This window comes from Scardinius erythrophthalmus (genome assembly GCF_964197995.2).
Source record: "Scardinius erythrophthalmus genome assembly, chromosome: 6".
Taxonomy (NCBI): Eukaryota; Metazoa; Chordata; class Actinopteri; order Cypriniformes; family Leuciscidae; genus Scardinius; species Scardinius erythrophthalmus.
In genome coordinates this window covers 30,356,872-30,375,064 of record NC_138226.1, presented here as the reverse complement: position 1 = coordinate 30,375,064, position 18,193 = coordinate 30,356,872, and the positions used below count along the sequence as shown (strand labels likewise).

At 34.0% G+C, this 18,193-nt stretch overlaps 1 protein-coding gene across 1 annotated transcript in view; it reads right to left on the bottom strand.

Annotated features, from left to right (window-relative positions):
• LOC308692689 (nectin 1a) overlaps positions 1-16,399 on the bottom strand; it is a 28,891-nt gene extending 12,492 nt beyond the window's left edge. The window contains exon 1 of the mRNA XM_081368954.1: positions 16,274-16,399. Coding sequence (XP_081225080.1) covers positions 16,274-16,355 — 82 coding nt within the window. The 5' untranslated portion in view covers positions 16,356-16,399. The remainder of the gene's footprint in view (positions 1-16,273) is intronic.
• Between the last annotated feature and the right edge of the window lie 1,794 nt (positions 16,400-18,193).

Here is an 18,193-nt window from a genome sequence, read left to right as displayed (position 1 = left end):
CGTCACCCAGGTAATTCTCGCCTACTCTTTTAAGAATACTAAGGATTTGTACATATTCGCTTGCCTACTGCTTTTTCCCTACTATATAGTAGGGAAGCATGTGGTTTCAAACGCAGCCAGAGACTGCTAAGCTGACAATAGACGTCACGGCGAGTGAGAGTACATATATAAATGTAGGTAGGGCAGATTCTGGGTCTTATTCTGGGTCTGAACACATGCAAACACATTTTTGACAGAGGTCTAGTATCCTTGTGTTGTTCAGGTCTAATGCTGACTAACAAGCTTTAAGGACACACAACACGCTTATAGAATGCTAGCTTCAAATTCCCATATTGTAGTCACCTTACCAACCGTGGTACCTTGTAGTGATCGTACCAAACGTTAGTGATGTTACGTATGACACTGAAGCTTCGATGTGCGTATCACACATGCAACACAATTTCTAGTGAAGCCCCGTATCGGGGTGTGTATTGGTTTACTAGAGTAACGTGATCGACGACAAATGAAGCCTCACTTTCTGTCCAAACACATGCACATTTCACTTTGGGTGTCAGAAGGCTCGAACCCCAGATCTTATTTAACGAGTCATTGTTGGCTCAGTCTGGTTGATGGGTTTGTGAGGAGAGAAAATTAAGTTATTAAATGAACAAATCAAACACAAACATTTGTACGTGTAACATTGAAACTATGGAGTGTGTTGTGGTTGCTTCATCTGCCAGAGCTTCTAACACAGGCTTCTGGCTGCTTTATTTTGAAAAAGCACCAGATGGCTTAGTGTTGTGATCCCATGACGTCAGAAAATTGAGCTAAAACACTCACTGAGTTTTTTACTCTTGCCCTGTCTCTTCTCCTCCTAAAGCTGAGATTTGACTGATATAGGCTTTTCATTTTTGTCTGTGTCAGTGAAGAAAGTAGCCTAAACATAGTGTCAACTGACAGGTTGATTTATGTATAATTTTCTCAGACACGTTCATTTACTGAAGGCTACCAGGAAAGCTGGCGACTAAGTTTATTAAATTAATTCACAATATGTACACATTCATTATTGATATTATGCCTAATACAGAGCCATAGGCAGGGCTTTATAAACACAGAGGTCCTAGATTTGAGGTTGTTAGGGGGTTCAGAAATTTGATTGTTCTGCATCTGGGTCAAAGACGAAAAGGGGGTTTCAAGCATCAAAAAAATAAAAGTGTAAAACTGCTTTAACCCCTTAAACCCTGAGCCATTTTTGGAGTTTTTTTTGTCTGAGTGACACACAAAAAAGTAAAGACTCATAACTTCAAAACTATAACAAGGAGAGTCAAAAGGTAGGTATCGTTTGATAGAACTCTTTTCAAATTTTTTGAAAATATAAATTACATTACATTTGGATATTCTCCTGCCGAGAAACTGCTGATAAATACAAAAAAAAAAAACATATTTTTTTTATGATTTTGCATATCTCTCTTGTTTGACATGCAATAACTCGGGGAGGAAATATGGTAGCACAAATTTTCTTTTTTGGGGAAGTACCCCTAAATGTGAGCTGCATCTGAATCAAATTTTGTGGTGATCGCATAAAGTACTCAAAAGTTACAGCATTTGGAACAAAGGTAGCCTTTTTGTTTAGTCCTCACACATTAGGAAAGCAATAAAAAAAAAGAGTTTTCTGAGTGACATACACAAAACTAAAGACTCATAACTTCAAAACTATAGCAAGGAGAGTCAAAAGGTAGGTATCGTTTGAAAGAACACTTTTCACATTTTTTGAAAATATAAATTAAATTACATTTGGACATTCTTCTGCCGAGAAACTGCTGATAAAAGACAAAAAATAAATATAATTTTTATAATGATAATGCATATCTTTCTTATTTGACATGGAATAACTCAGGAAGGAAATAAGGTAGGAGGAAAATTCTTTTTTGGGGAAGTCCCTCTACATATGAGCTGCATTTGGATAAAATTTTGTGGTGATTGGATAAAGTAATCAAACGTTACAGCCTTTGGAACCAAGATAGCATTTTTGTTGAGACCTTGACGCCCCCTCATGGGCATTTTTTATAGTGTTTCACCATGAAGAATATCTTGTCATAAAAGCAATAGATAAAGTTAATTTTGGGCTCATTTTAATTGTATGAATATGCTGTAAAAAATGAAGTGCCATTTTCAACGATTTTTGAATGTTTCGTGAGATGTATGATGTTTTTGGCACATTGCAGTACATAGTACAAAAAAGTATTTTATAGATTATGAATTTTTTTTATATCTTTATCAGCAAATAACTCAGCAATACTTTGGAGTTTTTCAAATAGGCTACATTCACTGTAAAGTTCAGACTCTAAGGTTTCAAATGACACCAATTTTGTTTGAATCAAGGCAATATTTTTGAAAAATATGATAATGAATATTTTCGCAGCTAGGGGGCGCCATGGGTGGCGCACACGGGCGGTACACTCCGGTTTAGAGAGACTAGTCAGCACTCGTTCAGAGTTGATCGAAGTGGTTAGATTCTTTAAAAAGCTGAGATTCTAAGCTTTAAAATGATACATATTTTGTGTTATTCCACGTTTGAAAACGAGCGCGGACGGTTCCGGGAAAATTGGAAAACACTTTGCTCCCCAGAAGGATGAGAGACTTGTTTTTTAGCCAAGTATGCATTACTTCGTGAGGAATATCTCGTGATCAAAGCAATGGATTCTGTTGTGTGTGGGCTCTTTGTAATCGTGAGAATCTGTTGTCAATAAAGATGTTCGATTTTTCACAATCTATGCATGTTTCATTGAGTTATGAGCTGAAACGTCACATCAAAACAACATAGCATCACTGCTATTGCTACTTCATAGGTGCGCCTCTGGTATTTTTTTGTGTCAGAACGCTATAAGGAATATCTTTAGACCTGAGTGATGGATTATGGTGTGTTTGGGCTCTTTTTAATCGTAACATTCTGCTGTAAATAATGATGTGCCATTTTCCACAATTGATGCATGCTTCATTGAGTTATGAGTTAGAACGCGACATAAGTGCTACATCTATAATAAAGATCTATGTGCGCATTTGTGTTACAACTCCACGAGGCATAACTTTAGATATGAGTGATGGATTATGCTGAGTTTGGGCTCTTTTTAATCCTGAGAGTCTGCTGAAAATAATGATGTGCATTTTTCTACGATATGTGCATGCTTCGTGAAGTTATAAGTAAAGACCAAACGCGAGTGCTTCATGAGTATATATTTGGCTAGGTACGTCTTTGGTATTTTCTGTGTTAGAACGCCATGAAGAATATCTTTAGATCTGACTGATGAGTTTGGGCTCGTCTTAATCATGAGCTCCTGCTGTAAATAACGATGTGTCATTTTTCATGATCGATGTATGTTTCATGAAGATACGAGTAAAAAGGCCAAGTCTAAGCTACCTCGCTTGGCTACGTGCGTTTGTGTATTTTTTGTGAATTAGAACTCCATGAGGAATATCTTTAGTTCTGAGTGATGGATTACGTTGAGTTTGGACTCATTTTAATTGTAAGCATCTGCTGTAAATAATGATGTGTCATTTTCCACAATCGGAGCATGTTTCATGAAGTTACAAGCGGAAATGTGTCTACAATTCAGCATCCATATATGGTTTACCCATGGGTCTCTTGAGGGGCTTATTTTACAAAAACCTTGCTCAAGTTTAGTAAAAGCCTGAAACAATTATGCTTGTTGTATTCTACTCATTGAGACCTTTCAAATGACATATGACACAAGACTATCTGAGCAGTATGATGTTTTTGACACATTGCAGTACATAATAATTTCCTCTTCCTCATAAATTATGTATTAAAAAAAATCATTTTATCAGCAAATAACTCAGCACTACTTTGGAGATAATCATAATGGCTACATTCATTGTAAAGTTTAGACTCTAAGCTTTCAAATGATGCCTATTTTGTGTTGATCAATGCAGTAGTTTTGAAAAATATGACAATTAATTTTTTTCCATAGCTAGGGGGCGCCCTCCGGCGGTATAATCCGTTCTAAAGGAATAACTCAGCACCTTTTAATAGTTGGATAAAATGTATAGGTGCATTGAAAAGCTGAGATTCTAAGCTTTAAAATGATACCTATTTTGTATCATATCATTCAGTGGTTGCTTAGTAATTTGATTATGAATTTTTTTCATGGGGTGCCGTCCCGCCGGCGGGACGCTTAGGGTTTAAGGGGTTAAATTTAGTCTTTTTCACATACATTAGAAAATGTCCTGTTTAACTTTAGATTTTTCTGAGCAAAAAATAATTACTACCATACATTTTTACTGTGATTTTACAGAAGACACCCACTAAAATGTCATTCAGTGTAACAATATTTTTATGCAAAAAAATCTTATCAGACATTCTATTTGATAACATATTATAGGACTCTATTTAAAGATCACAGTGCAGCTCCCAAATAATAATTATCATTTTAAATCTTTATACTTCGCCAATATCCTTTAAACCATTAGGTTTTACCCATTTGTCAGCAAGAAGTTTTTTAAAGGAATTGAAAATCAATTAAAATCTAATAAAATTTAGTAGGAGCACTGTTTTAAATATTTTAATAAGTACGGCTCATAATAAGTATATTGTTTAATTTTTACATAAATATATCTGTTACACCGAATGACCATGGTTTGTTTCTCTGAATGACATTTTGATGAAAATTGAGAAAATGTTGTCATTGTTCCCGTTATTGCAATGTTTTGAATATTATTCTGTATCATTAAATTCCTTAGCAAATCACAGAAGCAGATGCTAAAAAAGAATAACCATTTTATTCCACAATGCATATTCATGTAAAAATGAACTGAATGTGGTAATACTGTATAATCAGCATATCTTCACACATAGTTCACCCAAAGATAAAATTTACCCCGTGATTTACTCACCCTCAAGTCATCCTAGGTGTATATGACATTTTTCTTTCAGACGAACACAATCGGAGCAAGGCTATAAAATGTCCTGGCTCTTCCAAGCTTTATAATGGCAGTGAATGGCCGTTTATGTTTTGAAGTCCATAAAAAAAAGCATCCATCCATCATAAAAGTGCATCTATTCATGATTAAACTGCTCCACATGGCAGGGGGTTAATAAAGGCCTTCTGAAGTGAAGCGATGCGTTCGTGTTAGAAAAATATCCATATTTGAAACTTTATCAACTAAAATAACTAGCTTCCGGCAGACGACCTATGCAAGTCGGGTTAGGGTTAGGGTTAGGGTAACACTTGACGATGTATGACGTAGATGTAGGACGTAGATGTAGGAGTATCGTAAGTTTAAAGCCTCTCGTGGTTCAAACAAACAGGGCTGGGCAACAAACTCAAACTCTGACATTTCTCTTTAAAAATTCTCGTTTTAGACTCTTATTCGTGACTTTGCTCTATCCTCTGCGCTTCCGCGTTCGTCATTATGTTGTGCGACAGGTCACAGTTTACTCGTCCACTGTAAATCGATGCGTACAGCCGTCTGCCGGAAGCTAGTTATTTAGTTATTAATATATTTTTCTTACACAAACGCATCGCTTCACTTCAGAAGGCCTTTATTAACCCCCCAGAGCCATGAGGAGCAGTTTAATAATGAATAGATGCACTTTTATGATGGATAGATGCACTTTGATGGACTTCAAAACCATTCACTGCCATTATAAAGCTTGGAAGAGCCTGGACATTTTTTTTTTTATATACCTCAGATTGTGTTTGTTTGAAAGAAGAATGTCATATACACCTAGAATGACTTGAGGGTGAGTAAATCATGGGCTAATTTTCAGTTTTGGGTGAACTATCCCTTCACACTCTAGGGCTAGGCTTTGACACAAATTTCACGATTTGATTCGATTTCAAATAAATTTGATATTGATTAACATCAACTGAAAACAGCATAGACTGATTAAAATCAAGAAATCAATCTTTTTAACCCAGCCCTATTATTTTGACATTACAATCCTCAATACCTTTCTCATCTCCTTGCTAAAAGCGCTGCGCTAGCTACTGGGTCTGCATTAACTTTCTGGCGGTGCCTAGTAACTCTCTCTTTGTTTGTGGGCATCTAAAATAAATCAGTAACGCATAAAAAAAATGCATTTAAACATTAATATTTATAAAGTTTAATATTTTCTTTTAGTGCTAAACATCCCTCATTTGTCTGAAATATAAATAAAATGCTAAAAATGTTATCTAAACAGTGACACTGTCATTCAGTGTAATGGATGACACTGTGGTGTAACAGACAATTTGCATTACACCGAATGACAAAACATTATCCTGAATGACGAAACTTCTACTTAAGTTAATATTGCTAACAACTAACCACCTATATCAAACAGTGAACTTGACCAGAAAGATTATTCATAATTATTCACAATATCTACTTGTTTTTCAAAAAATCTAACAATAAAAGTGTTTTTTTGGCATTTCACTGAATGACACATGTTTTTGTAACTCAAGTTACAACTATGAAAAGGTGAACTTATCAAATAATTAAGAGCAACAAACTTGATGCAGCACCACACAATCTTCAGGGTGCCCATTGATGATGTCACAGACTGCTTGATGACTATTGGTTGTTTATTTAATTCGGATGATACCACAATTTTTATCAAAAACAGCGACGAATTGGTTGAAGTCATTAAAGGTATTGAAACTTTTTCTGAAATCTCTGGATTAAAGATGAATAAGAATAAGTCCACTTTATTTTCCCTTAAAGAATGTATGTTGAAAGAAATTTGTGGGATTCCAATCAAAGATAATATTACATACCTTGGGATAGTGGTGTGTAAAGACTTGAATCAGAGAAACCGATTAAATTTTGAGCCTATTATTGAAAAAATTAAAAATAGATTTATTATGTGGCTTATGAGAGATCTGTCCCTAAATGGTCGTATTCTACTGTCAAAAGCAGAAGGGATCTCAAGGTCTGTTTATATATCTATGTCAACAGATGTTCCAAATAATGTGCTCAAGGAGTTGGACAAGAATCTTTATGATTTTATTTGGAGGAAGAAAGCACACTATTTACGGAAAGATATTCTAAATAATAATAGAGAATTTGGTGGCCTTGAAGTTTTAAATTTTACAGATCTCAATAATGTGTTTAAGATAAAATGGATAATCGAATTTATTAAAAATAAAGATAGTGTATGGAATGTTTTCCCTAATTACATATTTAACTCTTTGGGTGGCATTAATTTTTTTATTAAATGTAATTTCTCAGTTGAAAAAATCCCTGTTAAACTGGCAAACTTTCATAAGCAGGCACTGCTGGCTTGGGAATTGATCTATAAACACAACTTTTCTCCGCACCGTTACTTAATATGGAATAACAAAGATATCTTGTACAGAAAAAAGTCAATATTCAATAAGACATGGTACGACAATGGAATTCTTACAGTTAATCAGCTACTTAATGAACAAGGTCTACTTTTAACATACTCTGAATTTCTTAATAAATTTTTGATTCCTGTGAGGCCAAACGAGTATGCTATTATTTTTGATGCAATCCCTAATAGTGCTGTATCACTATTACGAAATCCTGGATTCTATCCTATAAATGTTGATCGTCAAACAATTTTTTGTAGTGATGCGATATTTATTGGGGATATTAATATATTAATAGATAAATGCAGTAACAAATATATTAGAAATACTTTAAAAACAAATTATTTGCCTTGTTCAATAGGATTTTGGTCTACTAAGTATGAAAATATTAATTGGAAAAGAGTATGGTCTATAACAAATAAGTTTTTTATTAATAATAAAATTAGAGAGGTATCTTATAAAATTGTACACAGAATTTACCCTGTCAAAGAGTTACTTCTTGAACGCTTCCATTTGAATATTGAAAACCTGTGTGAATTTTGTGGTAATGCCAAAGAATCTTTGACTCACCTCTTTTTTGATTGTATATACTCAAAAATGTTTTGGTTGGATGTTTCAAATTTCATATCTAGATTATTTGAAACATGTCTACAAATCGATCTGTATGATGTTGTATTTTTTTTTTGTGCAGGACAATGTTGATTCCAAAAGTACGATGTGCTTTCTAATACAACTTTTTATTTTACTTGGAAAATATCACATTCATGTGAAAAAATGGTCTAAAGCTAAGCCAGGCTTTGAACACTTTATAAAAGAGATTAAACAATATGGTAATAGATTAGATCTAATTAAGAACAAAAAAGCAAGAAAGACATATGAAGCTTTTTGTTACTTTAAATTAATGTAATTTTACCCCTGGTGTGTTCTAATTTTTTTTTTTTTTTTTTTTTTTTTTTTACATATTCTAATGAATGTTATTTTCTACTGGTGGTGAGATGTATATTTTTGTACAAATCTTTGTATATTTTTTGTTGCAATTAAAAAATAAATGTTTATTTAATTTCAAAATGGCTTTCTGATCCTGTTACACTGAATGACCTCTGACAAACTGCATATTCGAAGGAAAAAAATAACACATAGTCCTTTTAATATAATACAGCCAACACTTATGTGAACATGCCAAGGAAGCAAATATATTTTTTAACATGGTATTTTATACGTTTATTTAAAAATGTAATAGTAAAATCAAAGTCCGGACCATTACGCTGAATGACAATTTTACACTTTGGAGCATTATTTAACTCATATTTTGTCATTTTATTTTCACAAAAGTTATTTGAAACATGAAAGTAGACACTTTACTTGCATTTAATGTTTTTTTTTTTAAATGTAAAATCACTTTTGTAAATTTAATTTGATGCGGACACCAAAATGGTGACGTCTCGTCTTTGACCCATCTATACAGTAGGCTATGTGCATTTCAAGATGTTTGAAGGCCAAAAAGGGATAAGACATAGTTTTAAAACCATGTCAGTGGGCAGTCGATTAGCCTATTTGTCAATACCTGCTCTCTCCTCATCTCCATCACTCTTTCTTTTTCTCTGTCTCCTTTCCTTATCCTGCACTGTCTCTTCCCTCATATAGCTGAGCTTATTCAATTTACTGAAGGCTACCGAAGCCTATTAATTCTCAATATGTAGCCTAGGCTACACATTCATTATTAATCTTGTTCCTAATATGATGAAAACGGCTTCGTTAATGTTTCTTGTCCCCTCGCAATGACAGTAGGCCTAAACTAATTATTACATTAATCACGTTATAGGTCTATTTTCAGTTCAAAGTGGCGAAATTAGACAAAAGTGTATTAGTTGAAGATGAAGAACGCGCTGATTATAACAAGACGGGGCGAAGCCTAAAGTCTGCCGCCGGTTTCATATTTTTTTAACGGGGACTGAAGCGAACACGAATTATAGTCCAGTCATTTTATAAAAAAAAGGTTGAACAAATTGCAACAGAAGCAAACTCAACTGATTTTGTATCCTCAATATGTCCTGACTGAGTAAGGAAAAAAAGCCTCAAGATCAATCCCATTAGGGGAAAGTTTCGAAAAAGACCCAAATATAGCCTTTTCATGACTTAGGTAAAGTTGGTTTTATATTCGCACATTTGCGGACTTCCGCGTTCAATAACTCGTGAACTAAAAGTTGTTACTGCACAAATAACACCAAACACATAACTACACAATATAACACCACCAGCTATAACCTAATTTTCCTCAAAACGAGCTTTACTTCGCAGTGGAAAAAATACATTGATCTCTATGCGTAGGCAGCTGAGAAGGGACCGTCTGCAAAGTGCAAAACCCGAAAAGTGTTACTACAAAATATTAAAAAACTACAAAATATTCAAAAACTTCACTGTAATTCTCTATATTGTTGGCAAATTCAGATCACACATGACACATCACTGCTGTTCTGCTGGTTATATAAGAAGACTTTGTTTTGGATAAATGCAATACAATTGTATAATTGAATATATATATATATATATATATATATATATATATATATATATATATATATATATATATATATATATATATATATATATGAATTTGGCAACAATACAGAGAATTACAGTAAAGTTTTTGAATATTTTTCATAATAACAAATCATAAAAATAATGATTTTTTTTTTTACCCAAAATAAATGTAGAATAACCATCAGGACAGTAATGATGTGTGAACTGAATTTAGTGACACTATAGTGGTGTGTTTTTGACTGTTACTGACTGGTCCCTTCGGATCTCTCAGCCGCCTGCACTATAGAGATCAATGTATTTTTTCCACTGTGAAGGAACGATCGTTTTGAGGGAAATTATTAGAACATTATTAAAACAATGTTATTTGTGTAGTAACAATGCTTAGCTCACGAGTTATTGATCCGTGAAGTTCGAATCTGTGAATTTATTGGCAACTTTACTCAACTAGCACACTTAATGTACTGCAGCAACAGTGCACTTTTAACAAGTTTTAGAGCTGTTTGTTCCACCATATAAAATTTTTGAGGTTTATATATTGCTGCATTTCACAGTCAACTAAATGCAATAAATATGCCAATCCCCATGGGTGTAGCGTGTTCTTTGGAGAGTGCTTAATAACATTCAAGTGTTTAACTTGGGTAACCACTGCACTGAAAAGTCAAGTTTTCCTAAAATTAATTTTAGGTTTGATATTTGCTGCATATTCACCGAGGCTGCTTTAGTAGTATATGTACAATATGTACAGTACACATTTTTTTATGTAAAAGTTACAATAATTCACCAAAGGGATGTTCCAAAGGCTGTAGTGCTTTCCTAGTGACCAGACTGACTTACTACAGGTGGAATTTTGACAATACCTCCATTACTGTACGTTCAGTATACAAATATTAATAGAAAAAAATACAGTAATTCACCTAAAGTATTTTTTCCTGTTCCAAAGGCTGTAGTGCTTTCCTAGTGACCACACTGTAACTAACAGTGACTTACTACAGGTGGAATTTTGACAATACCTCCCTTACTGTAAGTATAGCACAAACATATTATTATTAAAATAATACTGTAATTTCTCATTTTTTCATGTTCCAATGGTTATAGTATGTTCCTAGTGATCACTCTACTCAATTAACTTTGATAAATGTATTAGGTAAAAGTATGTATTAGAACTGCTGTTCCTTGTACAACACAATTCTTTCATTGGATTAAAAAAAATGCAGATATTTTAGGTTAATCATATTTTGATTATGATTCTTATTGTAATGATTCAAGTTAAGTTTTTGTTATGAAGTCCTGAAGAAGTGGATTCTGGAACACACTGCTGCTTCAATGTACAGTATATCTAATGAGTGATTATAATCAAGGTATTAAGCAATAGTTTTCCTTCTAAATATCAAATGAGTTGAATGACTTCTCTAAGCTTATGAGATTTTACTTTGTTATAGAAATTACCAGTGTGATTATCGAAAATGTTATTTCATGTATCCTTTAAATGTCTGTATTTGATATCTGAGGTGTAACTGAAGGGTCTGGCCCATGCCAGAAATGCAGTAACAGTGCTTGCTCATTTAGCCTGGCTTCCAGAGATGAAATATGTACTTCTTTAACAGGTGTCACTACATCCATCTGCTTTTCTAGGCTACCCTGATAGCAATGGTCTCAGGAGTAGTTGAAACCTACAGTTGAGAGACCATTTCTTAGTTAAAGTCTTTACTTTACAGTTAGATTTAAAGTATCCTCTCCTTGAGAGAAAGAACATGTTATCTTAATGTTTTGAGAAGACTCTCCTTCTCACCAAATCCAATCTTGAAGAAACTGTGTCTGTGTGTGTTAGTATTCTTGGTTACAGGTTAAGGAACAAGTGGAAATATAGCTGCAAGCAGCGAAACGGGGCCAAGCCCCTGAAGCAGCAACAAGAGCAGGAATAGTAAAAACAGCAGAAACTGAAGAAAAAAAAAAGCTGGTTTAGAAGTATAGGTGAAAATTAACTCAAAATGAACAGAAGTTCAGATGAGAATGAACATAGAATGAACAAGACATACATTAATCCAAGAGGAAGAAAGATTAGTACAACGTTGAATAATAAAGGAATCGACATGACACAACATTACACACAATTTTTTTAAATCATGCCACACGGGGCTCAAACCCATTATCTCTGGGTCAGATACCTGTCACTCATATCATTGCGCCACTGGGAAGTTGCATTTTTGGCAAGATGAAGAAGGTTCAATAGTTCAAGTGAGAAGCAATTCAAAATGAATAATTTTTGTATAAATGTTGTATTTATCGAGTTCGTTCACATATAGACACCATGTCTGGAACAGAAACAACTTTTCCACCACTTAAGGCCACAATACCTCTTGCGGTCTGGGAATGTGCCACACAGGATTCAAACCCACAACCGGAATGGTTCATGGTTCATGCTAACCAATTAGCATGCTAAGCTAACTACCATAAGGCAACAAATACAGGTCAAATTTGGAGAAAAACATATCGGGAACGGTAGCAAAAATCAAATATCTGTTCAGTCACTTCTGTGTGGCTCAGTCCAAAGATCATCTGAGACAATTTTCGTAAAAATTTAACAAAATTTGAACGAGGAGTAGCACAAAAAATTGAACACTGTACTTTTCAAAATGGCCACTACTGTAATGGGCAGAGTCTTATAGTAAGATATTGATTGTGATCACCATAATGAGTGGAATCAGGTGTACAAAGTTTCATTGTACATCTATTTACATTCACATCTAGATCAAAGGGTTCAAAAGCTATAACCCTTTTAATGTGGAATTTTTGAACTGGTGGTGGCGCTATAGAGTTGGTCCTATAGACTCAAAAATTGGTCCAATTACTATTCATTATAATCACTACAAGTGTGGAAGGTCACGACGTGCCTAAATTCAGGGTCCGAATGTCAGCCGCATAATTGATGGAGATATGCTTCAGTCTATCTATGTGTAGAAAATGTGTGATTATTTATTAGCCAATCAGAATCATTCAACCTGAAGCAATGACAAAGCTTAAACCTTGGTGAAGGGTATAATTGCTGTGATTTTTGTAAATGTAAGGGGAAGCGGCCTACTTTTGATGGAGTAATGACTCCTTGTTATTCTTGAAGCTGACTTCTGCCTGATGAAACTGCAAACTATCTTCAGTAAAATGTCCTTTAATTTATTATAATTCTGACTCTTGTCTTAAATTGACTGCACTTCTAACGCCTGGTCTTAATAAATCCTACCTGGTCCTTGGGTCTTTAACTGTAAGTCTCAAAATACAGATATACAGTGGTAATCCATTTTGCAACAAGGACAATAAAGCAGAAGTTTCAGCAGATATTCTTTAATGATGTTCCATTGTTTAAGGTACACAGTGAGCACAACCATTGGGCATCTTTTCCAGGTAGCTTGTCTGGTGATAGTCCAATGCAGCATACATTGGGTACCATCTTTGTCACTGTTCACATTGGTAAACATGACAAGGATTAATTATGTAACAAAAACAAACCACTAACAGTTATAGTTATGTGTGTTAACCAATTACATAATGCAATGAATAAATATTAAATAACATGTTCAATTGCTTAAATATTTTTGTTTACCCAAAGTAGTCCTGACTGAAAACATTTGAAAAAAATGTATTCAAACACACACATTTTACTTTTTATTTTTTTTACAATTTACTTTGTTAGCGCATATTACTAGTCTTGTGGTGAACAATTAATCCGTGCAAGTAAATATATATAAAACATTTTTTTTACCATGGTAATCTTTAATCAAAATCTGAAAAGTTACTTTGGTCTGGAATGGCGTCTTTTTTTGATGACGTAGGTTTGACGGCTTGGGTTGAAAACGCTTAACCACTCCCCTCAAACCGTTAGTCAGCTATGAGCGAGAGATGGAGAGGAGGAGCGCTAAGTAAAACCCTGCCCTCTGTTCAATATTCTGTTTCACTTGGAAATACGTCATTACACTGGAGAAAAGTCGTTTGCAACTTCCGGTTCACGGGGACTTTAAACCAAGAGAGGATCAACAACAGCAAAATTTTGAAGAGGTGAAATTGAAATATTACTCTAACCACGAGGAATTAATTACAACTTTTATGTATAATCCCAGTGGTATTCCATGAACAATTAGAAAGATAATAGAAATAAAACAGTGCACTGTACAGTATCTTGAATGCCTCCATGATATTGCTGTACATTATCTGTCAGATTTGCTGCACCAATGCGTACAGGTTCAGTCACTACTATTAATAATAATGTACTACAACCTTAAACAAAGTGAATTACAGTATTATATTATTATGTAAAACAGTATTATTTGGTATTGTCAAAATTCCACCTGTAGTAAGTCACTGTTAGTTACAGTGTGGTCACTAGGAAAGCACTACAGCCTTTGGAACATGAAAAAATACTTTAGGGGAATTACAGTAATTTTTTCATAAACATTTTTGATTATTGTATGTACAGTAAGGGAGGTATTGTCAAAATTCCACCTGTAGTAAGTCAGTCATTTCACTAGGAAAGTACTACAACCTTTGGGATATATATATAAAAAAACACTATAGGTGATTTACAGTTTATTTCATAAACATATGTAATAATATGCTCATTACATAAACATATTTGATAATTGTACAGTAAGGGAGGTATTGTCAAAATTTCACCTGTAGTAAGTCAGTCTGGTCCGTAGGAAAGCACTACAGCCTTTGGAACACGAAAAAATACTTAGGGTGAATTACAGTAATTAAAAAAAAACATATTTGTCAACTGTACGTACAGTAAGGGACTTTTTGTCAAAATTACTTCTCTAGTAGCCTAAGTCAGTCCTTTCACTAGGAAAGTACTACAACCTTTGTGATATATATATAAAAAAACTATAGGTGATTTACAGTTTATTTCATAAACATATGTAATAAACATATGTAATAATATGCTCATTACATAAACATATTTGATAATTGTACAGTAAGGGAGGTATTGTCAAAATTTCACCTGTAGTAAGTCAGTCTGGTCACTAGGAAAGCACTACACCCTTTGGAACACGAAAAAATACTTACAGTGAATTACAGTAATTAAAAAAAAAACATATTTGTCAACTGTACGTACAGTAAGGGAGTTTTGGTCAAAATTTCACCTGTAGTAAGTCAGTCTGGTCACTAGGAACATGCTACAACCTTCGGATAGTAAAAAAATCCCTTTGGTGAATTAATGTAATTTTATTCTAAAAATATTTATGTACATTATGTACAGTGAGGCAGGTTTCCTAAATACAATCATTATAATGCACTTTTTATTGTTTCTAAAGTACAATCAATAGCATTAGAACACATAATGTGAGAGATAGTTGCTGGTACATCTGTACTTTGCAAAAATGTAGTTGTCTGTTTGCACACAATGGAAAAAAAATATAACTTTTTAGACGGTCCCTATCTTCTTTACCACACACATTGGACATTCAGTGAACATTCGCAACTTTGTATGCCATTAAAACAATATTTGCCCATTTTGATCGATTGTGGAGAGTGTTGTAGTTCACCATCTTTGTCCTACAGATCATGTAGCTGCTTTTATTTAGCAAAAATGTGCTTTATTGCGCTTGTTATTGAGACAGTTTTTAAGCAAAAAAGTGCGAATGTGCGAAACTTTCCCCTAATGGGATTCTTCGGGGCTTTTTTTCCCTAACTCAGGAAATCCCAGTCAAACACCATATAGCCTAATGCTAATGCATAATATATAGGCCTATATTTTTAATTGAAGGTACATCATAATAGCAATAGATTATGAGCTCAGATTAAATGTTTCCCACCAGGTTATGATGAATAACGGAAAACTAATAGCCTATATAAAATAAAAAACTGTATGATGTCTTTACAGTAGCAAATCTAATCCATCTAGTCAAATCTTCGCTTAACAAATTGACAAAAACATTTTAATATCCAAAAAATAATTCACAGATCATTTCTAACCAATAACAAATTGGGGGCAAGTCTTCATGTTATAGACTACAAAGCCTATAATAAAAGATAATGAATTTTTAATAATGAATACATATTTGTACTCAAAGATCAACAGTCTGTCATTAGTGTTAGTCTGACAAAAAAAAAAAAGCCTTTAAAATCATTACCTCAAATGTCATTGTGAAAAAAAAAAAAAAAAAAAAAAAAAAAAAAACAATGACTGTATAACAGTGCGTAAATCAGACCTTTCAACCTTTCAGGCTATAGCCAAAACCTACCAATGCTGGGGGGTAATAATTTGGCGGGGGTCGAAATTCGACACAACAACGTCACCCTATAGCCTACACAACAAAGGCTTAATCTTCGCTTATGGCTTTTTTTTTTACGTCCCCTCTGTCATCATATTACCTAGTACAGATAACAGCACATTGATAACCATTTATGCAGCCTATAACGTTACTCACCTGAAGTTCTTGCGTAGATGAATGAAAATAAAATAAAATCAAGCATCAGTGTCACAGGAGAGAACACATTCCCTCGACCCATACTCCAAATAGGCTATGCTTCATTCATTCTTCTTCTTTTCGCTTTTTGGCAGATTGCAACCATGACTGTAAAGGTGCATACCGCCACTTACTGTATAGGAGTATGTAACATGAGATCATATTACTATGACTATATCATAAAAAAAATAAATAAATTATACTACCTAAATCTTGTAATATATTCATATGTTTTTCAAATATTGTACAACTGCTTTCTGTGCATCCTTTACCCCATCTCCTGTTGTGCCTAACAAACCTTCAATATTCCACTTTCTTCCTACCTGAATTATCTTTTGATTTTCGCATCCTCTCATCCCTATATTTCTTACAATGCAATAATACGTGTTCAACATCTTATTTGGACCTATATTCTATACATTCATCAGATTGACTTTTACCCATTAAAAACAATGTTTTATTTAATCCTGTGTGATCAAACCTTAGCCTGGTTAAAACACTCTCCTCTCTTCTGTTACTTCTATTCACACCCTGTGCATTAATAGATTTTTGCAATCTGTAATATTTCCTTCCACTTTTATCCACATCCCACCTGTCCTGCCATTTTTTCATCATTTCTTTTTTAATTATTGCCTTAGCCTCTCCTTTTCCAAGGGGTATATTTATGGTATCATTCGTCCTGGTTGATTTTTTTGCTATTTTATCTGCTCCCTCATTTCCTTTTATTCCTATATGAGCAGGTACCCAACAGAATCTCACATCTATCTGTAGTCTCTGTAATCTAAATAAACTTTGTTGGATTTCTAGCATTAGATCTTCTCTATTAGATTTCATATTTTGAATACTATATAGAGCTGCTACAGAATCAACACAACACACCACTCTGTCTGGTTTTACTTCCTCAACCCACTGCAGTCCTACAATAATCACCATCATCTCTGCCGTATACACTGAAGCCTGATCAGGTAATCTTTTCCCAATACTTATGTTCATTGTTGGTATACAGTATATATTCCTATTCCTACATTGTTCTTCTCATCCTTAGATCCATCTGTATATATTTCTAAGTAACTATAATATTTGTTCCTTAGGCTATATATTGACTTGCCAGGTGTCCTTTCCCACTCCCCTTCATTCATTGTATTCTTCTTCTTCTTTCCAAGTTTAATGGAGGTTGGCAAACCAACGTTAAATGGTGCATTTCCGCCACCTACTGGACTGGAGTGTGGATAACGTGACGGTAGTAGTGACCTAAATCCTGTTACTTAAATGAGTGTCTTTTAAGAAATTAAATACTTTTTCAAATATTTTAAATTGCTTTGGGCCATTTCCTAATAATACTTGGATAGAAAAAACTTCCATTTCCATTTCTCTTAATGCTTGAAATAATTTAAATCTTTCTCTTGCATAAGCCTCACATTTTAATACATGTTCTACTGTTTCCATATTTTCCGAACTACATTTGTCACAATACCCAGTCTGGTGTTTCCCAATCCCGACCATACTTTGATTTAGTAGACAATGGCCAATGTGCATTCTTGAAATTATAACATCCTTCCTCCTATTTCCAATGTTTCTTCTTTCTAAACCAACTGTTCTTTGAATGTTGTATAAATGTAGACCCTTATTTCCACTGTCCCACTCCTTCTGCCATTTCTTCCTAATTTCCTTTGCTATTATACTTTTTATCTCAGTCTTACTCAATGCAATTTTAATATCAACTTCTTGAAATTTGATGGCCTGTTTGGCTAAACTATCCACCTCTTCATTTCCTGCCACCCCCATATGAGCTGGTATCCAAAGAAAATGAAGAATGATTCCCAATTGTCTGGTTCTAAAAAGACCTTGTAATATTTCATAAATTAAGTCCTGTCTAGCTGT